The sequence below is a fragment of the Pipistrellus kuhlii genome, unplaced genomic scaffold, assembly GCF_014108245.1.
Source record: "Pipistrellus kuhlii isolate mPipKuh1 unplaced genomic scaffold, mPipKuh1.p scaffold_m20_p_17, whole genome shotgun sequence".
Taxonomy (NCBI): Eukaryota; Metazoa; Chordata; class Mammalia; order Chiroptera; family Vespertilionidae; genus Pipistrellus; species Pipistrellus kuhlii.
Window position 1 is genome coordinate 4,679,790 of NW_023425482.1, and position 22,527 is coordinate 4,702,316.

The following is a 22,527-nucleotide window of genomic DNA, read 5'->3' on the forward strand; positions in this document are numbered from 1 at the left end:
ATCCGCCTGAGGCGGGGCAGCCAGTGCCCACCCTTCAGGGGACCGGAGCGCACAGCGCATTTCCGCTCCCAGCAATGGGCAGCGGTGGTGGTCACCACAGGGACCGCCACTGGCCGTCAGGAGGGTCCTAGGAGAGGATCTCGGGTCGCACAGGCAGGGAAGGGGGCTGGCGTGCTGGGGAGGGAGTCTGAGCAGCCTTGAGGAGCACAGAGCACTCTCCTTGTTCTCCGGAGTGCCGTCTGCCTGCCATGGGGAGTGGGAGACGCCTCTACTTGTGGACACTTTGGGGTTGGGAGGTCTGTAAACAATCAGGGAGGCCTGTAAACGGTTAGGGAGGCCTGTAAACAGGGAGGTCTGTAAACAGTTATTCAGGCTTGTAAACAGCGAGGCCGCCTATGCCCCCGAGGAGCAGCTCCTATCAGCACCCGTCAGCCCAGCCTGGGCTCCCTCAGGCAGGGCAGCGCTGGCTGAGAACTAGGTAGAGCTCAGGTGTTCAAGTCCCCCTTGCTCCACCTGCTGCACCTCTGGGAGCCCTCTCCTCACAGCCTCAGCCTGCTCCTCTGTGAAATGGGCACAGTGATATGGGCCCAGGCTCGTGTGGGAGTCTCCAAGGTGATGCCTGTGGAGTTGTTGCTGGTGAGCTGTCAGGACCCCCAAGACTTGGTTTTGCCCCCTTCCCCCTTTTGGGGCCCCTTGGCACCTGTCCTGCGAAGGGTTGGCCTCATGATGTCTACTTGGCCCCTGGGCAGGTGGTCATCCCTCCTATCGCCCATGCTGTCTCTTCGTCCCTGGCACCGCCCCCTGCCTGCAGCTGCCCCGCCCCTCACTGACCGCCCCTGCTGCCTGTGGCTGGGAACTGCATGCTGCAGGTGCTCTCCGTCCCTGCGGGATTGAGCTGAGGACGGTGGTGGGCATCTGTGGCTGCCTCATTCCTCTTTTGGGGTTCCTCTGTGGCCCCCCAGGTCCTGGGCACTCTGCATGGCTTCACAGAGCTGGTGCAGGGAGGGCACCGGCCATCCTCACTCTGGGTTTTATGCCTGGGTCAGGTGAGCCATAAAACCAAGTGTCCCCGACACCATATGCTCATTAACCCGGACACCGTGCTAGTTAACCCGAGCCATGGCGCCCAGGCTTCGTGGCCCGGCTCCAAGTAGGTAACACAGTGTCCCTTGGGTGCCCAGCGCCCCTCCCCCCCTTTCCTCTGCCCTGTCCCTTCCCCCCAAAGTCGGCTCCTTCGTCCTTCTCCTCTTTAGGCAGACAGACCCCTTTTCTGCCATGAAGTTAAAGTCTCTCTGGTGAAACAAAGGGATTTCTGTGGAGGTCTGAGTTTTTGAGCTTTGTAAACTGAAGTGCTGAAGGGATGTCTGTGCCACGCTCTGAAGAGGGTGTGCGCTAGACACTGCCCTTGCTCCTCTCGGCTCTCCTTGTCCTGCGGAGCTAGGCTGGGCAGGGTGGCGGGAATGTCCCCGTGACTGTGCATCCTGCTATGGGAGTGAAGCCCCCAAGGATACCGCTGTGTGGCCAGCGCTGGGGTTACCAAGGGACAGGGAGGAGGGAGGGCTTGGGCTGGGAAGTGTTGCGAAGTGGGTCACAGAGGGTGATTTGAAGGGCGATGGCTGAAGTGCCAGGTGTTTCAGGGAGACGGGTAGGCTTTGCTCTGGCTGTGAGCAGAGTGAGTGAGGGAGGGTCTGTGCTGGCCAGGCCCCCTTAGCTCCCCTTCCCACCCTCCGCAGTCTGTGTGCCCAGAGCTCTGAGATGCCAGGCCTCACTGCCCATGCTGGCCCCAACCAGTTCTTCTCCCCAAGGGTAAGGGATGCCTGACTGCCCTGGGGCCCAGGCCAACCTTGCCAGCTTTCCTCTTCCAGAAAGGTGGGGTTGACCTAAGCCTTGGGTCACGGCCTGGTCTGGGTCTGGGTTCAGGTTTTGCACCCTGCCTCGAGGGCATGGCTGGTGTGACCACCTGGTTGCTGTGGCCACCACTGTGGGAATATAAGGCCCAGTAGCCTGGGCAGCTCCAGGGGAGGGCAGCGGACAGCAGGCACTGCCCAGTGCCCCCTCTGCCACATCTATCTACCCTTTTCTCTACCTGCCCCATCTGCCTGCTGGCAGAAGCTAGCAGGGAAGTGCTTATGGGTTTGTCCTTCAAGCCAAATAAGACAGAGGGAGCACTCAGGGAGCAGCAGGCTGGGGGAGGGGCTGGTACCCGGACCCCAGTCCCTAGCAGCTGCCCTTGCCTGACAGCTGTCACCTGGGGACTCGAGGCCTCCCAGCCTTGGGACCCTGCTTTGCCTCCGAGGAGCCTCACCTGGCTGGTGGCCGAAGGCAGGCCTGCAAGGTGGCTGCCTGGTCAGGAAAGCTCGGGTTCAACCCTGCTGCTGCCATGTCCCTCTGCTGCCATGTCCCTCTGCAGGCTCATGTCCTCCCCAGCCTCGGGCCCCTTCTCTGAAAGGGGAGCCAGGGCTGTGTGACCCAACCCCCTTCTGTGGTACATCTCCTCCAGTCTTCTCCTCTCCCCACCCCACCCATCCACTAACGGATGAGAATGTTCTTGTAAAAAAGGAAACCTCACAAGTAGGGCCAAGGGTCCCTCTGCACAGGTGGACACTGACGTCAGCTTGGTGTTGATCTTTCTGGGCCTTTTTATAGGCCCACACACACAAATACCGTCTGTTTTCCTTTCAATCTCACACGGGAAGCACCGTAGTGTGCGTAGACTGGTGACTGTGGCTTGGGCGTCCAGCAGTGTCTTAGAAACGGGCCCACGTTAGTTCTCCCTGCCACGTACCAGGCACTCCCAGTGACAGCCCGAGGGGCGAGCGCTGTGGTCCCTCCCACTTGGCAGCTGAGGGAACTGCGGCACAGAGTCCCACCTCCTGCAGAGCTCGGTGGGCCTGCCGGATCAGACTAGCAGTTCCGCAGATGGGGAAACCGAGGCCCAGAGGAAGGCAGGGACGTTTTCTGGTTCCTGGCCCAGGCTGTGTCCCACTGAGCCACCTCCTCACAGCTTTCCTCCTGACTCCTTAGCCCTTGGCCATCAGCCCTTCTCTCTACTTGATCCAGCAGGCCAGCTCAGGCCCTTGGGCCTCACCTCAGCAGGAGTGCAGTGGGAAAGCAGGAAGTGGCCGTGTGACAGTCAGCATCCCTGGGACTCCTCCCCCTACCCTCCTTGACTCACTGTCCTCCCTGTGCTGAGCCCTGGCTGCCTCTGGGAGGGCCTGGCCCCCCAGCTGAGTGGGAGGGTGGGCAGCTATGCCCTGGTCCAGCTGTGCCCCGGTTTCTTGCATCTGGCCTGCTAGCTGGGTCCCTGCTCACCCAGCTGCCCCCTTAGACCTGCCCGTGCTGGACCAACCTCTTTACCTGCATGTGGGCCAGTTTGGCAGCCCCTGCACCCTGGCCTGGGATGACCCTTATCCTGGTGCCTTCTGTACTGGGGCTCAGAGACCCAAGCCATTTCCAGGGCAGTGCCAGCCACGCCCTGGGACTCCCTTGGTTTCTTCACCTGCAAAGTGGAGAGAGCAACATTGCTGCTCAGGTGCATGGGGACAGTGACAGTGATGGCCTCGGTGTGTTTGCACCCCAGCTGCCGGTCCCGCCTCACCGCCTCTCCGCCTTTCCCTGGGACATCGCAGCTCCAGCATCTCTTCCGCAGCACTGGCTGGCCTGTGGGTCAGGCAGCCTTGTGGTGTGCTCGGGCTGCTGTCTGTTTCTTGAAGCCATCTTGCAAGGGTTGCTAAAATGCCCATCTCAGAGCATCGCTGCTAAGAGACTGAGCAGCCTTTGTGAGGTGCCTGCCCATTGCCACCATGGCCCTCCATGCTGCGTGGTTACCCCACTTATAGGTAGGAAACCGAAGTTCGGAGCAGGCAGCCCTCTCACGGGGAAGATCCAGGTGGATTCCAGGGCTGGCGGTCTCTTCTCCCCTGAGGCACAGGCCAGACTCTGGGGGACTGTCCCTGGAGCTGCATGTGACCTGGGGGTCTCGGGTGTCAGACATCCCCTTGTCAGAGGCCCCTTTCTCCCTTCAGGCCATGGCTATGGTGTCCAGCCCTCCCAAAGAAATGTCCTGGCTGAGAGGTCCCAGATATCTGAGACTTTCACTACCCCACCCACCTTCCCATCCCGACCTGGCATCAGCTGAGACTAGGGGACCATCGGTCCCCTCTCCAGACCTCCGTTTCCTCACCTACAGGAGAGGATCAGCTGTGCTGGGAGAGGGCTTGGGAGGGGTTAAGCATGTGCTGGTGGGGGTAAGGGAGTCCTTTCCTGCCAGCATGGCTTTCTCTCTCCATTTCTATCCTATTGTTCCTGGCTCAGGAAAAGGCATATTTTCCCCATGAGGTCACCATCCTGGCCACTGGCAGCTCCTGAAAGGGAGGTGGGAGCTGCCTGGGCAGGGCAGCCCTGTCCCCCTTATCTGACGTCGCTGGTCCCCACGTCCTCCCCAGCCGAGCTCTTCTTTCTCTGTTAGAGTCTGGGGCTGACCAAAACCTCTTCCAGCCTTCCCTTAGTCTTAGCCTGGCTTCAAGGTCGAAAGCAATGCCACCTCCCCCAGGCAGCCTGCTCTGATGTCCTGGGCCTCTTCAGCATGCAGTCACCTGGAGGCCATGTTCATGGCTCTTAGGAGAGCAATCTCAATGGACAGACACGGTGCAGTCTGCAGGCCCTCGATGTGGAGCCAGAATTCGGGACCTGTAACTGGCTGCACCACCCAAGAGAGGCCCTTCCTCTGAGACCTGTTTCCTCATGTGAACAATAGGGCAGTTGGAGAGTTGGCCCAGGTTCTGCGGTTGAGGCCAGTTTGTCTCTGCTCCCATGCTGGCCTGAGGTCACTCTTGCTTTGCTGGCTGGCCTCTCTCCCTGCCCCAGTCCCTTCTGACTGGGGGAGGGTGGCAGGATGGGAACATAAGTCAGCCCCTACTCTTAGCCGCTGCCCCACCCCCCAGCCTAGTCTGCTGGGGCTGGAGCCAGCCACCCGGCTTCTTCAGCTCTTGTCGGGTAAGCCAGTGTCTGGGGCTGTCTGGGCGCCGCCCGCCTGCCCTGTGCCGGCTTCCTGGCTAGGCTTATGGCAGAAGATGGAGTCAGGAAGACTAGCCAGGGCCGACCCATCTCACAGCCTGCTTCTGGGGGAGCTGGGCTTGGGCGGGCTGCGCTCCGAGACATCCCGGGGCCTCCAGGAGGGCCGGAGCCCGGTTTTCTCATCTGTGTGGGCGGAGACACGCACCTCAGGCACGCATTGCCTCTCTCTGTCTGTCTGACTGCCCCTGGGGCTTTGGCAGTGTCTTCCGAGGGGCAGTCAGCTGTGTGGTGAGGGAGTGATGAATGAAAGAATGAATGACTCTGGGGGGGGGCATTGTTACCCACTCCAGGGCAGGCCCAATGCTAGGCCCGCGAGGATCCCTCCCAGGGTGGGGGCAGCAGCCCACACACCCTACATGGGGCTGACGTGCAGTCTGTTCCAAAGTGCTTCCTACTTACTCTGGCCCCGCTCCCTCTGAGTCTTCGTCTCTCATTTCCCAATTTTGGCAAACAGCGTCTCAGAGAGTCTCTTCTTCCTATTCAGCCTGGGAGTGGGGGACAGGATGGGGAGGCCTGGTCACGGCTCCACTGGCAGCAGCAGACTGGGCTCAGGCCAGCCCCTGCCACTCGGGCTCCGGTTTCTGAAATCCTTCACTGATTTTAGGGGCTATTTGTTTATTTTGGTAAAATACACATAACATAAAACTATGATCTTAACCATTTTCAAATGTACGATTCAGTGGCATTAAGTACGCTCTCAGGCCCTAGGCGTTTTGCTTAGCGGATAGTGTCGGCCTGCAGATTGAAGGATCCCAGGTTCAATTCCTGTCATGGGTACATGCCCAGGTTGTGGGCTCAATCCCCATGGGGAGCATTCAGGAGGCAGTCAATCAGTGATTTTCTCTAATCATTGATGTTTCTATCTCTCCATCTCCCTTCCTCTCTAAAATCAATTATCCTATCTAATAAAGAGGGAATATGCTAATTGACCATCACTCCATCACAAAGATGGCTGCACCCACAGCTGAGGCCAAGTTCCCATAAGGAGCCTTAACGAGCAATCAGCAGGGACCTGAGGCTACACCCTCCCCTGCCCTGTGGGGCTTGACCTGTTAAAGCAGAACTTTCTGGCAGGGCTTGACGGGACCTCAGGCCATGCCCCTCACCCGGCACCAGGCCAGGGGACCTGAGACTGCACCCCCTGCCTAGCAGGACTTGATGGGCCCTCAGGCCACACCCCCTGCCCCAGCACAGGGCCAGGGCACCTGAGGCTGTGCCCCGCCACCCAGCGGGCCTTGATGGGATCTCAGGCCGTGTCCCTCACCTGGTGGGGCTTGATAGAGGACCTCAAGGCATGCCCCCTGCCCTGGTCTGGGCTGGGGGACCTCAGGCCATGTCCCCCTGTCCTGGGGCCAGACCAGGGGACCGGAGGCTATGCCCCCTGCGAGGCAGGGCTTGACAAGGGTGGGACTGGCGGGGTCTGGATCTCGCCCAATGGGGGGTCCCGGCTGGGTTTGGGTCTCATGTGATTTTGAGATGCATATGGATGGGTGGGTACTTGACTCTGATGAGCCTCAATCTCTGACAGGAAGAAGGTTTTCATATACATTTTACTAATTTTCTTTCATCTCTGATAGTTCTATTATAGAGAAAGGAAAATAGTAATATTAAAATTATTTCCTCTAATTAATCCATACTAGTATATATATTATATATACTAGTGATCTGGTGCACAAAATTCATGCACATTAAAAGAGGATTAAATAATACAGTATATGCTAGAGGCCCAATGCACGAAATTTATGCAAGGGGCTCGGTCCTGACAGCCTCAGCTTTGTCCGGAAGGTTGTACAGAAGGTCGTTTGGCCATCTGGTCTAATTAGCATGTTACACGTTTATTATTATAGATACACACACATTTAAGTGTGCTCTCAGTATTGCACCACCATCTCCACCACCCATCCACAGGACTTTGTCATCAGCCTGAACTGGAACTCTGCCCCGGTTAAACACTAACGGCATCCCCCTGCCCAGCCTCGGGCTCTCACAGAGCCCGGAGTCTGCAGATTAGTGGCGGTGAGGACCTGTCCCTCCTCCTCAGAGCTGTCCCCTGCCCCCTGCCATGGGCTTTTGCTGCCATCCTTGGTGCATGTATACTTGCTCAGTGTCTGGCATGTCTGGCGGATCAGAACATGAGTGCCCGAGGGCAGGGCCTGCAGACAAGGTTCTCAGAGGAAGTCACTCTGGCCGATGGGTGGGTGGGTGGATGTCACCTGGCCGGAGCGGCTCTGGCCAGGCAGGTCCAGAGGGCGGCAGAGGGGTGGGTGCCCGCTCGGGGACAGGCCTGGGCCGGCACTGCGGTGGGGACAGAGGCAGCTCTCTGGGGCCTGAGAGTGCAGCTCTGGAAACACAGGGACTCTAGACGCCTTTTCCATAAGTGCATTTCCTTTCCGACTCCTGGGCCAGATCAGATTGATTTTTTAAAAATGAAAATATAATTATTGAAAAGCTTTAGATTTAGAGTTCAGCTGATCACTGTAGCGAGTGTGCATAATGGAAGGAGGAGGCGTCTTAACTTTGGGGACAGCTCCCCAGGGCCCGGGAGCAGGCTGCAGCCCAGAGAGGACGGCCGGCCACCCGGAGCTCATGGCCACGGCGCTGCCGTGCGGTTCTGAGTGTCCACGTTGCTGGGGTGACAGAAGGGGCTGAGTCAGGGGGTAGGTAGGAGGGAACTAAAGCCCTGCCTCGGCCCCTCACCTCTGTGACTCAGTTTCACCCTCCTGATGACGCTCCGGGCAGGTAGTTTTAACCCCATGGCACAGCTGCCCTCAGGGGCTGAGAGCTTGGGGGTCTGTGTTCTTCAAGGAGGAGTTCCTCCTTGGTCCCTGCCTTTTCGGTGAGACCACCGAGGAAGTCCAGCTCCGGCCTGTCCCAGCGGCATGGTCCCCAGGAACCAAACCTCACTAGCACAGGCGGGGGTGCCATCCTCCCCAGCTGGTGACCGGCAGCACATGGTGCCCCCTCTGCAGCAGCTCTGCCCTCTGCCTGGCTCAGGTGCCCTTGTCTCTGGAAGACCCTGGGAAGGTCACGGTGACCAGGGCAGCTGGAGGCTGGAGCAGGCGAGGCCAGGGTCATACCCCCAGGGGACCCCCATGCTTGGAAGGTATGGGTGGGACACAAAGGCCTGTTACCCCGGTCCATTCTGTTCCCGGGGAGACGGCCTGGCCCTGGCTTGTTTTTATCACACCACGCCTGGCCCTGTCACCTCCCCCAGTGGGGAGGAGAGTCAGGTCCCTCTGCTCAGGCACAGACATCGGGGCCATGAGGCTGTGCTGAGAAGGAGGGCACCGATTCGTGGTGGGCGCTGTCCTCCAGCGCCTAGGTGAGCAGGGCTGGGCAGTCTCGGCCTGTTCACTATTGGTGCCATTTGAGGAGTAGAGCAGGCAGAGGGGCTCTCGCCCTGGAGGCCTCACCAGAGGTGCCCACGTGCTACTGGCCCCCTTGGGCAGTGTGTGGCACCTCTCGGGCACCCCTGGGAAGACCGGGTGGGCCCACAATCCCTGTGATGAGACCTGCTTCGAGCGTGCAGCATCTCCCCATTATCTCCTGATCACCCTCAGTTCCGGGGGGCGGGAGGTGGCCCCCCACCCTGCTGCACTGTATGAAGGCTGTGTCAGACGGGGGGAGATGCAGGAAAGCGCCCACAGGGCAGAGAGACAGGGTGGGTTAATAAGAGGAAAGGCAGGAACGAGCTAATGACAGAGACGGGTGGGAGCCGGACCAAGCTGGGCAGTTCATGCCTGTAGCATGCCACGTGCCGTGGGAGGCACAGCCACAGAGACTAGTCTAGCGGCTGGGGCGAGTCCCCATGGCTCTGCACAGGGGAAGGCTCAGGGAGCCGGACCCCAACAGCCAAGTGTGCTGTATGCTAATTAAAAGTATAAAACGTTTTAAAGGAGAAAAGGCAAACTAGGAGGCCAGTCACCACCTGTGTCTGCCCACAGGAGGATGGGTAGGGCTTTATGGGGTGTGCCTGAGACACACGGACATGACGAGAACCACACGTCTGCAGGAAACAATCCCCAACATGTAACATTGGCGAGCAGACTATTAGAAGGGCCGGTGACAGCGTGCATGCACTGGGTGATAGAAAGTGTCACGCGTTGGCTGGGGACACAGGGTGGCAGTGGACGTGCACTGAGTATCAGGTGGCATGCTGCACGTTGTCTGGACACAGTGTGACAGCACATGAGTGACAGGTGGCAGGTGACATCGTGTTGAACAGGGCGGTCGGTACATGCAGGGCAGGGAGCAGCCTCACAGGAATGACGAGCATGGTTGGGGGTGGCAGTGTTCTGGGGGTGATGTTTGGGGGATGGTGTCCAGGAGGCTTTGTTGGGGGGACAGTGTGAGGGCCTGGGGCTAGCCGTCCCCTGCGTGCAACCATGCTAACCATGTGTCTCCCCCTGCAGCCTGCCTGCTCCGCTCCAACGCGCTCTCGCTGGTCTACCTGCTGTTCCTGCTGCTACTGCCCTGGTTCCCGGGCCCCTCCCGGCACTGCCTCCGAGGTAAGGGCCTGGCAGTGGCTCCTGCCTGGAGGGGGAGGCTCAGGGCTCCGAGCTCTCTGTCCATGTGCACCCAGCCCAGGCGCCCAGAGGGAGGGAGGTGTTGGGTCCTCAGAAACCCTGGGCAGCGAAGAACTTCCGTGGTGTAACAGCTGTGGGTAATGCCTGTGTGGTCCCAGGTCTCATTCTCATCATAGACCCCTGATAACTTCAGAATCTTTTTAAAAATATATATATTTTATTGATCTTGTACAGAGAGGAAGGGAGAGAGATAGAGAGTCAGAAACATCGATGAGAGAGAGTCATCAATCAGCTGCCTGCCTCTTGCACACCCCCTACTGGGGATATGCCCGCAACCAAGGTACATGCCCTTGACCGGAATCGAACCTGGGACTCTTCAGTCCCCAAGCCGACGCTCTATCCGTTGAGCCAAACCGGTGTCGGCCAGAATTTCTTTTCTGACCGTGTGTTACAGGGGCTTGCTGAAGGTAATGGAGAATCACTGGGTGGAACCCCCTGACCCTGAGGCTCGGGTCAAGGCTGTGGGCTGCCCAGGATTCCTGCCGTTCATTCTCCCATCCCCTACCCGGTCCCAGCACCATGCATGCTTCCCCTCACCCAGCGAGGCTCCAGCCCTAAAGTCCAGCAAGCACATGGCTCTCCCTGCGCCCAGTCAGTCAGGCTCCATCTGTGTTCACCCAGCACGCTAGGGCCTCGGTGCACCTCTGACCACCTCATAGTTTGGGTATCACGGCCCAGCTGGTGGGTAGCTCTAGGTCCTGAGCTCTGGAGGGGGCACTGTCTCAGTCTTCTGTGCCCACCACACAGACATAAGTGGGAAAACCCGTAGGGTGCTATGCCCCCTGGAGGGGCTGGACAGTGCGGCCCATAGCAGGGACCCATCCAAGAGGGGCTGGGAGCAGACAGGCTGTTGTCCCCCGTGTCAGAGGGGAGGGGTGAGTGCGGGCCTTCTCTCTCCATTCTCTAGGCAGCAGTGGCTGCTCAGGTGTCACTCCATCACCCTGACTCCGACCCTCCTGCCCCTCTGCCAGTGTTAGGACCCTGTGATTGCCCTGGGCCCACCCAGGGACCCACGCTCAGCCTGTTTTATGGTCAGCTGCCTGGCAATCTGATTCCCCTTCAATGTGCTAGGATGTTCCAAGAGGAAGCATTCTGCCTCCCAGAGGGGACAGGTCCCCCCTCCCAGCCTGTCACACTGGCTCTAACCGCCCATCAGGCTGCCTCCTTGCCCAGCTGCTTGCAGAGCGCTCTGGTCGGTCTTAGAACACAGGGTCAGTTCAGGTGCGGAAAGGGGAGCGGCACCAGCACAGCCACAGGCTGGGAGCTGCTGGGGACAAAGCCAGACCCCTCCCAGGCTGACTCAGCAGTCCGCCCTAGACTCCCAGTTCAGGCCAGCTGGCCCCCCTCCACTCCCCACCCCTCCTCTTCCCTCCCCTTCCCTCTCCTTCCATTCTCTCCCCTTTCTTTCCCTCCCCTCCCCTTCCCTCTTATCTCCCCAGGGGAGGGTCTGCTGGGCAGCGTCTGCCACCCATGCCATTCTCTTTTCTCTGTGGGGCCAGTTCTGTTAGCTCCCAGGCCCTCAGCTAAAAGCTGCTTGTCTGTAAATATTTCAGTAAATATTTCATGCCTTTATGTGACAGGAAACACTCTCCTCCGATCTGCAGCGGAGGGAGCACAGGTTCCCGCCAGGGCCAAGCCGGAGCAGTCGGATTGGGGAGGGTTAGGACACAGAGGCCTTAGAGGCCTTTCAGGGACAAGGAAACTGGCACATCTGGGCGGGAAAGAGGGAGGTGGGAGGCCTGCCCATGTCTGCACCCCTGGCCCTGGGCTCATGAGTTGTATGGCCGGGCCTTGGCGCCGGCACCTGGATGAGGCCCGATGCTGCCCGGCCCCATAGGCGCTGATCCCAGGCCTCATCCCCACATGGGCCTCGCCTGACCCAGGGGAGCCAGGGTGGAGCTCCATGCAGGAAAGGGAGGATCCCAGAGGTGTCGCCCGTTTCCTCAGGAAGTTCCAGTTCCTTCATTGGTCACTAGGGGCCGCCAGGCAGGGGCAGGGTTGGTGAGCACAGGCCATGAGCCATGGAGGTCGCTGCAGGGTGGAGGTGCAGGGAGACCAAGGGTCAGCTCCCCGTGACCAGATTAGCATTTGGGGACTCACGGAGCCATTCCTGCCTTAGGACAAACCCCTCATGCTGCCTGCCCTGGGGCCCGGGCGTTGCCCTGACTCAGGAGCCGTGTGAAGGGCCGAGGGCCTGGCAGGCAGGGCCCTTTCCTGTGCACGTCACAGAGCAGTGCACTTGAGGATCCCTCACGTCTGTCGGATGATGGGCTGAGGGGCCCTGTGTGTAATTCCCACCATCCTGCCGGGTTCTCAGCGCAGATGATGGCCCCCCAGCCTCATTGTTCAGACTTTGGTTTGCACCCTGCCCTGTCCCCGTTCTGCCTCCCGCCCCCCCCCCCCCCCTTGATGAGATGGGACCTTGGACAACTGGAAGATGCCCCTTCCCTTGGCTTCTCAAAGCACTTCCTGGAACACCCCTGTGCCACCCCGAGGGACCCCCCCCCCATACCCCACCCACCTTGCTTGGCCCTTGCCCAGAGTGTGTGTGTGTGTGTGGGGGGGGGGGTGAGGGGGAGGCTCATCATAGCCCAGAGCTTGGCCCTGGGCTGGCACCACATCTGCAAGGACCGGGCTGCCAGAGGGCAGTGTGAGCGGGGCCTGGGTGGACGGCAGTTCAGAGGGAACACGGGGGTGGAAGGCCGGGTCCATGAGCTGCGGCTGGGTGGGGCAGTGGGAGTCAGGGCCCTGCGGGGGGCCCTCAGGAGCCTTTGCGGACTGAGCAGCCACCATCGGCCGATCGTGCGGGTCTCCCTGTCCAGGTCAGACGGATGCTCTTTACAAACCCCTCTCTGGGAGGAGCCCTCCCACCGGTCCGAGCCACAGTCCCAGCCCCTCTTCCTGTTTCTCTGGGGTTTCCTGCCTGAGTGCAAAGCCCTACGTGGGAGCTCCAGCCTCTTCAGGATGGGCATTTTTTAAAAATATATATATTTTATTGATTTTTCTTACAGAGAGGAAGGGAGAGAGATAGAGAGTAGAAACATCGATGAGAGAGAAACATTGACCAGCTGCCTCTTGCACACTCCCTACCGGGGATGTGCCCGCAACCAATGTACATTCCCTTGACCGGAATCGAACCTGGGACTTTTCAGTCTGCAGACCGACGCTCTACTGCTGAGCCAAACCGGTTTCAGCAGGATGGGCATTTTTTGTGCCCAACCACCCCCTTGCCAGGCACAAAGGTGGGGGCACCTGCCTTGTCCTTCCATGGTGCTCCTGCCTGTGTGAGCCTTGTGTGACTCCAGGTCCCCAGGGGGAGGCAGGCAGCACCTCCCAGCAGCTGTGGCAGATGAGCCTCCTCCCCACTCCCCAGCCCCCTCCTCCTCCGCCCGCTAATGGCAGCTGTTCCTCTGATACTCAGGGCCGAACCTCATGTCTACAGGGATCGGTTTTCAACATCTGTAATGGGATGGGCCCCGCTGCACCCCTCTTCCCTCTGAGCAGATGCAGGAATCCCTCGCCTGCCTGATCCCCTGCTAACCCAGAGCCTGAGCTGCCCTGTGGGTTGGCTCATCCCTGCTGCCCGCCATCCACATGCAAACTCCCAAGCCCAGGGGACTGGCTGCTCCCAGCTCAGTTGGGCTTGGGCAGGCGGGAGAGCCAGCCCGGCTTTGATAGGCAGTGTGTTGAGTGCCAGGCAGGGGGCCAGGCAGGTCCAAGGCCCTGCAGCCAACTGAGAAGTGACCGGGAAGGGGAGGGCAGGACAGTGGGAAGTGCTGGCATCTGCTGTGCCTGCCAAGCGGATGTCCAGGGTGCTAGCCAGGAAGGCGGTCAGGCAGGAGCCAGGTGGGCCTCAGGCCTGTACTGCCCTCCCTGACCTTCAGGCCTTGGCGTGCCGAGGAGCCCGTCAGTCTTGGTAGCATTGGGAGTAGGGTGAGTCCATGGAATGGGATGGGGTGGCCCTGAGCACCCGTTGGGACTGCCCAGATCTGCAGGAGAAGAACCATGCAGGTGAGCCAGGCAGAGGGAGGCTGAGGAGTGACGGGGAGCTCTGCCCCTCACCTGTGCCCTGGGTTCCTCTGGGTTCCTGGTGGGGAGGAACCCTGCACACCGCCCCACCGGCAGCTTCGTCCTCCTTCAGGGAGGCCCGTGGCCTTTCCCTCCTCTTGGCCTGGGGCTCTGAGCAGAGGGGCCCAGCCAGGGCCCAGGACCAGACTCTCCCATTCATTTTCCATTTTTCCTTCCTGTCAGTGGGCGGTTTCTTCCACCAGCTCCACCCTGCTCTCCTTGCTCACCCCTGCCTGCTGCAGGTCAGAGGCTGTAATCCAAATGTCAGGTCCCGATGTCACGGCTGGGAGGGACCTCGAAATGAGTGAGGCAAAGAAGCTGTGTAGATCCTGCCCGGTGCCTCTCTGGGCTGCCCACAGGCGCCCCGTGCCCTCTCTGAGCCCAGCTTCCTTGGTAAAAGCAGGCAAGACAGCGGGTGAATGATGACGGACTCGTTCTTGACCATGGGTGCCCACATGCCAGCCCTGGGGGAGGACAGATGGGCCAGTTCTGAGTCTGTTCAGCAAATAGAGGTTGTGCTGAAAGATAGTGAACAAAAGCGGCACGGGCCCTCGGCTCCCAGCCTCCGGGCAGGAGGAGAGCTGGTCTAATGGTGACTCCGATGACCCCGTGCAGCTCTACAAACTGTCATTAACAAACCAGCCTGCCAGCAGGGGTGAGGACCTGGGCTCCTGCCACAAGGCCAGGGGCTGCCCACCACTGGTGTCCTGAACCCCAGGTTCAGAGCTCAGAGTGCGGCAGTGAGAACCGAGAGGAGGTCTGTGGAGCTGGCCTCTGCCCTGAAGGGGTTGCCCAGCCCGCTTCCTGCAGCCAAGGCCTCCCGCCTGGGGGCCTGAGCTCTGGCTGTGTCTGCCCGCCTGCAGGTGTGAGGAGGGGAGAGGGGTGAGGCTGCTCATACCTGTGCTCCTGGGCCCAGCTCTGCCTTGGCTTCCCCCCCACAAGGTCCATCCGGGTGCCTGCCTGTCTGATTTATGTCTCGCCGGGATGGCCCAAGTAAAGTGCCGCAGTGGTGGCTGACCGTGGGGCTGGGCTGGAGTCCGGCTCTTGGGGCAGCTTGGTCTGCTCAGGTCCTTCCCACAAGGCGAGGGCCCAGGATGATGAAGTAAGGCCTGTGAGGCGCCCGGCCCCACCTGGCCCAGCAGGCACTGGCACGCCGGCAGCCTCCATTCCACACACCATTGGAAGCCTTTAGCTCCATGACAACCCCAGGAGCGTGAGGCTGCCCTCGCTTCCCTTGAAGCGCCAGGTCCTAGCCCTGTCCCCCTCCACCCATCAACGCTAGTGTATGTTTTCAGTCCACCCGGGGTGTGTGTGTGTATGTGTGTGTGTGTGTGTGTGTGGTAGCGCTCTGCGGCCACGGCCAAGCAGTGACACACGCGTTTGTTGGACACGTGAACAAACCTGAAGGTGTCTGCCTAAGTGTGGGGGCCTCTCCTTTCTGTGCTGGCTCCTGCCCCCAGCTGTCCCACAGCCCCAGCAGCAGGCAGCTGCTGAGCTGTGATCCTGTTCCCTGCTTTGTGACTGGGCAGGTCACTTCACCTCGTTTGTGTTTATAAATTGGGGTGTGTGATAGTGCCCAGCCATGGGGCCCTCGTGGGTGGTCAGTCAGATGGTGCAGAGCCCTGCATGAGAGCAGCTGCCGACAGCCCCCCGAGACCCCATGGCACGGTCAGGGTGTGTCCAGGGCTGGCTGACGGGGCTTGGCTCCGGGCTGGCCTCACCCCTCTCGCTCTGCCCACAGGTCACACTGGCCGCATCCTCCGAGCCCTGTTGGTCCTCAGCCTCCTCTTCCTGGCAGCCCACTTGGCCTTCCAGATATGCCTACACACTGTGCCTGGCCTGGACCAGTTCCTGGGGTCGAACTGTGAGTAACTGAGAGGGTGGGGGAGAGGGGCCTGGGGCAGCAGGCCTGGGGCAGAGCTAGTGGCTGGGGCGGAGGGGGAGAGAGAGAGCCATTGAGGCCTGCAGGAACCTCAGGTCTCCTTGGGAGGTTGGCTGCCCTGCCTCCCCCAGTTTTTGCCTGATAAGGGCCATCCAGGGGGCCTGTCTGATTTATGTCCAGCTGAGATAGCTCAAGTAAAGTGCCCCAGGAATGGCCAACCATGGGGCTGCGCTGGAGTCCGGCTCTTGGGACAGCCCTGGTCTGCTCAGGTCCTTCCCCTCTGTCAGCATCTTCTTCCCCTGCTGGGGCTTAGAGACTCACTGCCTGTGCCCCTTCACCCACGGGCGGTATCACCAGCTGCCCCCCTGCCCTCCAGCTCCACTGGCGTCAGCACCCAGTCTTCAGGTGAGGGAGCCCTGGGCTCCCCATCCTCCGCCTGGCTGGGGTCTCCCACCTCCAGGTCCCACGTGGCAGGCAGGGCATCACACCGACTTCCCATTGCATTCTGAGATGACTGTGCCCCTCCTGCGCTTTAGAAACCAGAGAATGTCAGGTGCCTGGTGGGGATACTGGTCCTGGTGGTTCTGACACCAGGCCTCCCCATCTCAGCCCCCAGGGAGCAGCTGGCTCTGCTGACGGTCTGAGAGCCTGGCCCAGCCGCCCAGCCACTGCTCCCTGCCAGGCAGAACGGAAGGGCCTTTGCTCCACCTGGCTTTCCTGGCTGGGCCTCAGTTTCCCTATCCGTAAAGACAGTGTTTTGAGCATCCTTGACACCAGCCACAGGTGCCCTGGAGACCAGGCATTCCGTGCCTCTGGGGCTCCAAGGGCCTTCTGGTGACAGGAGGGGGTGTTCAGAGTCCACCCGCCTGACCCGGTTTCCCTGTGCCTTTCTCCGTAGGCAGCCACTGGGAGAACCTCTCCCGACTTGTCGGGGTCACGAGGTAAGACCCCCTCCCCCGCCTCCATCGGGGGTTTCCAGGCCCTCCCTGCTGGCGCCTGCCCTCCTGGGCTGACCAATGGACTCTCCTGCCTTCCACAGGCTGGACCCGAAGGACATCCCCAATGCCGTGCGGCTGGTGGCCCCCGACCTGGGCATCCTGGTGGTCTCTGCCGTGTGCCTTGGCGTCTGTAGGCGCTTCACCCGGGAAGCCCGGCGGAGCCAGCCCTCCCAGGAGCCGGTGAGCCGTGGCGGGCGGAATGCTCAGGTGGCGGGTAGGGGCCTTCTAGAGCTGGGATCCGGACAGTTGAGGATTGCTTATCTTTTTATTTATTTTTTAACGAATGTGGAATTTTCTTTGTAAGAGCCAACACGTGCTAATTATGAAAAGAAGGGATACCAGAGGGGAGAGAAGATGCGTGTCTCTTGGGAGGGGGCACTAGCAATGTGGCATGGTCCTGGCGGGGCCCCTCTTGGAAGACCCCTGCGGGGCACCCAGACAGTGCCCGCGCCCTCAGAGACCATCCTGGAGGAGATTGTTTGGTCCACAGGAGGGAGGCAGCAGTGCTGGAGGAAGGTCTGTGCCAACCATCAGGGAGACCTAGGGACTGACAGACAGATGGACTGATGGACACAGGGATGGATGCTTGAGAAGCCACATCCATAGCAGCATCAGTGGGTTCTGGGCAAGGTGGGGGCTGCATAGGCTCAGGCCAGCAGGCCCTAAACCAGACGCTGTCCTTGGAGGGCTTTGCCCTAGGTTAGGGGGTCTTGCCTTGGGCAGGATGTCTTGCTGGGGTCCCTGCCTGGGCCCTCCATCCAGTAGGGCCTGGTCTGAGGGCTGGGTGGGGTCTGTGACTGTGCAGGGGTCCCAGCATAAGGACCTCCTGGGGCCACAGGCTTCTCCCACCCCCTCCCACCATCCCTTTGTTCAGTAGCCAAGGCTCATGGGCATGAGGGCCTCAACCTACAGAAGAGCCCATCGAGGGAGCCCAAAGGTTTGGGCGAGTCAGCCTGCAGCTCACCCAACCTATTGTGCCATCCACTGCTGCCCCATCCATGGGGAAGGCCGGCCCCAACGTGTTAGAGGGACCTGGAGACTGAGTGGCTTTTCCAGGCCTTTGTGGGGGGTTGTGCCAGGGCTGGGACTTCCTTTCTTTCTGCTCTTGGGGCCCCCTCCCAACTGAGTTGGCCCTCACCTTCCCCACAGGAGCACGTGGGCACCAGTGCGCGCATGGGCCAGGGCTGCCTCTGGTTTCCTCATTAGTGGATCCAGGGCTTCCTGGAGCAACTTTTCTAGGAAGGGGCTGGACTATTCCAGAAACCTGTGGATGGGCAGGAGGGGTCAGCCCCTCACTCCATGCTGCCCATCGGGGCTGGGCTCTGGTCTGCTGGGCAAACAGGAAATGTCACCTTCATCCAAGTGTCCTCATCGGCATAGGGCTGTGCCATCCTGCCAACCCAGGAGCTTTGGGTGTAGGCAGACCAAAGCAAAGCCAGTTTTAAAGCCCAGAGCTAGGACGTATCCTGATTGTCCTACCCGTGTGCATGCATGCTCTGAGGGGGTGAGATGGGCTTGGTGGGAGGTGAGGAGACGAGTGGATGTTTCCGCCCTGCTCCCCGGGATGGCCTGTGGGAGCTGAGTCGGGGCAGGAGCCAGGCCTGGCCAGGCTGGACACCACACGCAGCCCAAACACCCGTCTTTCTCCCAGCTGCTGCCTCTGTTTTTCCACTCCCAGATATGCTCATTTTTCATGGACCTTCTCAGAAGCTTTCCCAGGGCCTGGGCCAGGCTGTGGGCGGGTGAGCTCAGGCCTGGCTGTCCCACCTTCCAGCAGCATCTTTCCCTTCCAGGCTATCTGGGGCCCCCAGCTTCTGCATTCTGGGGTCTAGAGTAAGGAGACCAGACGTCCTGCTTTTGGCTGGATAGTTCCGATTTTTTTTTTTTTTTAACAATTTGTCCCGTGGCATTTTAAAAAAGTCCAAAAGATTTAAAAGAATCTTTCCAAAAATCGGGACTTTTTTAAAACACTGCAGGACTCGGGACAAATTGTTAAAAACCGGAACTGTCCCGCCAAAAGCAGGACATCTGGTCACCTTAGGGAACCCCAGTTACAAGTTCTAACTCAGGGCCCTGCTCTGGTACCCAGGATTCTAGATAGCCCATTCTCCTGGCTTGCCCTCTCCTCCTTTCAGGCACAACCCACACCTCCCTGGGGCCCCCCCAACCCCCAGGCTCTGTGAAGACAGGACCTGTCTGGTTCATCTCTCCCGTCTGGTCCCCACCCACATTTAAAAAAATAAAATAAAAAAAAAAAAATATATATATATATATATATATATATATATATATATATATATATATATATAATTTATTTTTTACAGAGGGGAAGGGAGATAGAGAGCTAGAAACATCGGTAAGAGAGAAACATCGACCAGGTGCCTCCTGCACACCCCCCACCGGGGATGTGCCCGCAACCAAGGTACATGCCCTTGACCAGAATCAAACCCAGGACCTTCCAGTCCGTAGACCGACACTCTACCACTGAGCCAAACCGGTTTCGGCCCCACCCACATTTGATGGACAGGGAAACACTCAGGTTGGGTGACTTGCCCAAGGCTGCACAATGAGACCCTGGAGCTGGGATGTGACCAGGTCGCCTGGTGCTAGAGCCTGTGCCCTCGGCCCAGATGCCTAGCGCTGCCTCAGTGGCTGGGAAGAGCACAGGCAGGGCATGCAGTTTACAGATGAGGACCTGGGGCAGGGCCTGGGCATCTGATGCAGAGCCCATTCTTTTCCTGCCTCGTGCTGGCTCTCCCTGATGTCCAGGAAACAGCTCCGGTTCAGGAAGCCTCGAGCTAGGGCCACGGGAAGCAGGCCCTATTGGATCTCTGTCCCCACCATGGGCAGGGGAGGCCTGAAGGGTCATCCTGTGCCTTCCTGGGCAGTTGGCTTCCAGAAGAGCTGTTGGGGGCACCAGGAGACCCTTGCCCCTGGCCACACCCCTGGGGTCCATCCTTCGTTCTCTGGAGGCCCCCTGGGCATAGGAGAGGGGGCGGGATGCAAACAGCTACGTAGTTTGGGGCTCTCCTCTGAGCCTCTGCTCCTTTACCTCTCAGGAAAGTGCTGGTTCAGTCTCTGGAACCAAGTGCAGCCGTGGCGGGTTCTCTGTAACTGGACAGTGAAGTGCGTGTGTGTGCATGCACTGCTTTCCTCTTTCCGAAAACCCTGCTTCCTGTGGCCGAGCTCGAGGCTTCCTGGAACAGCTGTTTCCTGGACATCAGGGAGTGCCAGGACGAGGCAGGAAGAGCACGGGCTCCATGCAGGCCTCTCAGGAGCCAAACCGAGCAGGGCCAGGGGCTTCGGGATTCATGCAGAAATCTGTGGCTACTAAGATGGGAGACAAAGAAGAGGCCCTTGAGGGGTTCTAGAATAGTCCACGGTCAGCCCGCACGGTCAGTGATCGTGTGTGCCAGGGCTTGGCAGGAGTGTGTTTTGGGGTTGGGCTGGCTGCCTCCAGGAAGCCTGCAGGGCTGTGAACTCAGGTGAGGCAGCGGGAAGGGGATGAGTGGACCTTGGGCAAGAAGGGCAGCACAAGTCCACACTCAGGGTGGAAGCCCCTTGGTGCTGGTGGCTTGAGTGCCAGGCCCCTGACCTCCCTCCTTCTCTGTGACCTTGGCAGGATGACGATGACCGGGAAGTGGACACCAGCTCCCCGGTGGGGCTGCGGGGAGCTCCTGTGCTGGCCCGCAAGCGGAAGTCGAGGCTGGCTGCCCGGTTCCGGATCACAGCTCACTGGTTGCTAGTGGCTGCTGGGCGGACTCTGGCCATAGTGCTGCTCGCGCTGGCAGGTACCCACGGGGCAGGGAGCAGGGATCCCAGCACCGAACGTCACAGCAGGAGGGGTTTTCACACCTGCCGAGCTCCCTGCTGACCAGTGAGACGGAGGTCACCCAGCCCTGGCCAGGCATGACCCTGCCTGCCTCTGTCCCGTTCTGCAGGCATTGCCCACCCCTCAGCCTTCTCCAGCGTCTACTTCCTGTTCTTCTTGGGCATCTGCACCTGGTGGGCCTGCCACTTTCCCATCAGCGCCCTGGGCTTCAGCACACTCTGCGTCATGGTGGGCTGCTTTGGCGCCGGCCACCTCATCTGCCTCTACTGCTACCAGATGCCCTTCGCCCAGGACGTGCTCCCACCTGCTGGCATCTGGGCCAGGTGAGGGCTCATCTGAACAGGTTCTGCTCTGTCCCCTCATCCCTGCCCCGCCCAGCTGGCTCCTCCTCCCAGCCAGAGGTGAGAGCCGTGCCTTTTCTCCACAGGGTTTTCGGTCTTAAGGACTTTCTGGCCCACGCGAACTGCTCCAGTTCCAACGCACTGGTCCTCAACACCAGCCACGACTGGCCCGTGTACGTGAGCCCCGGGATCCTGCTGCTCCTGTACTACACTGTGATCTCCCTCCTGAAGCTCCGCACACACCACCCCCCAGGCCAGGTGGGTGCCCAGGGCCAGCGCTCCTCTGCCTCACACCTCGACACCCACCTCCGGTCAGGCCATGGCTCTCCAGCTGGGTGGGGCACTGAGCTCTGCTCTGGTCTCCGCAGAAAAAGGTGGCGGCTGGGGCTGCCGAGGAGCGGGAGGTGGAGCTGACAGAGATGGACCACTGGCCCCAGGGCCAGGCCAGGTCTGCAGCCACCAAGGAGGAGGGTGCTACCCCGGTAAGGAGGCTGGGCTGAGTGACGGGGGTGAGCCCTCCGGCCCATGGGCTTGGCTCACTAGGTCTTGTCTTGCCTTTGCAGCACACGATGCCTGACGCTGAGGCTGACAACTGCATCGTGCACGACCTGAGTAGCCACAGCCAGGTCCCGCAGCGCCCCCGTGAGTAGACACCGTGGCAGCCTAGGGATATCGCCCTCTGTGTGCACACTGCTGCCCCCTGGTGGCCACTGGGTTGTCTCGCAAGTTGGCCTCTCCAGCTGTGTTTGTCTGGAGCCATGCTGCTGCCCTGGGGGAGGGGGGGCAGTGAGGGGGACCTTCCTCCCAGTTCCTGGAGAACTGGACTGCGCTGCCCTGGACTGGCCCAGAGGCCCAGGGTGGCTGTCTGCTATCTGGGCAGATGGGTAGAACTGGGCAATTTTCTGGGAGTTCTTTTTGCCCTAAGCCTTGATTTCCATTTTGTGACTTGCCCCTGCACAAAGCAGGAGCTGAATCACTGGCCTCAAAGCTGGTGCCTGAGGACTTGCATGCCCACCGAGCTGGAAGGGGTTCTGGGCCATCTTGTCCCTTTCTCTTCGGAGCCTTGGAAACAGCAGCCCGGAGAGGGCCCGGACACCCAGTCACATGACAGTGTCAGATGGGAGCCTCCTCCCACTGGGCTGCTACTCCGCACCCCAGCCACATTGCAGAGCAAAGTCAGGTGTGGGTGAGGGGTCTGGCCTGTTGGTGTCAGAGCTTCCCGGGTAACGCTTGCCACCACCCTATAGTGTACCCCAGGCTGGCTGAGCCAAGAGAGACATCTCCACTGCATGGCCTGGGCCACCTCATCATGGACCAGAGCTACGTGTGTGCCCTCATCGCCATGATGGTAAGGAGCCTGGTGGGCCCTTCCTGGGGGTTCTTCACACGTACGAGAGGTGGGTGGTGGCCCATGCTTCACAGCCTGGTGCTTCCTCACCAGAAACGAAGGCAGTTGTGTCCTGCTGGCCAAGACTCACCCTGGCTAGCTCACAGCTGCGTATGTGAGCATGTGTGTATGTGAATACATGTGTATTTTAATTGTGAGCATGAATGTATTTGTGCACGTGTGTGTGTGTGTGTGTGTGTGTGTGTGTGTGTGTATGTGATCGTGTGTGGTGTGGGGATGGCGTGTGTCCTGTGCCACCATGATCCGGGCAGATAGGCATGTTTGCCTTTCTATCTGAGCACCTCATTGCCCTCCCCCTCGGTGTGCGGGGGGAGCAGGTGGGGACGGGCCAGGTGG

At 60.1% G+C, this 22,527-nt stretch overlaps 1 protein-coding gene across 5 annotated transcripts in view; it reads left to right on the plus strand.

Annotated features, from left to right (window-relative positions):
* Window positions 1-22,527, plus strand: part of PIEZO1 (piezo type mechanosensitive ion channel component 1) — a 68,343-nt gene that overhangs the window by 22,675 nt on the left and 23,141 nt on the right. For all 5 annotated transcript variants that reach the window (XM_036440848.2, XM_045582599.1, XM_045582596.1 and 2 more), the window contains exons 2-11: window positions 9,489-9,584; window positions 15,472-15,594; window positions 16,511-16,553; window positions 16,652-16,790; window positions 20,233-20,401; window positions 20,552-20,765; window positions 20,870-21,041; window positions 21,152-21,265; window positions 21,347-21,425; window positions 22,031-22,131. In XM_036440848.2, the coding sequence (XP_036296741.1) occupies window positions 9,489-9,584; window positions 15,472-15,594; window positions 16,511-16,553; window positions 16,652-16,790; window positions 20,233-20,401; window positions 20,552-20,765; window positions 20,870-21,041; window positions 21,152-21,265; window positions 21,347-21,425; window positions 22,031-22,131 (1,250 nt within the window). The remainder of the gene's footprint in view (window positions 1-9,488; window positions 9,585-15,471; window positions 15,595-16,510; window positions 16,554-16,651; window positions 16,791-20,232; window positions 20,402-20,551; window positions 20,766-20,869; window positions 21,042-21,151; window positions 21,266-21,346; window positions 21,426-22,030; window positions 22,132-22,527) is intronic.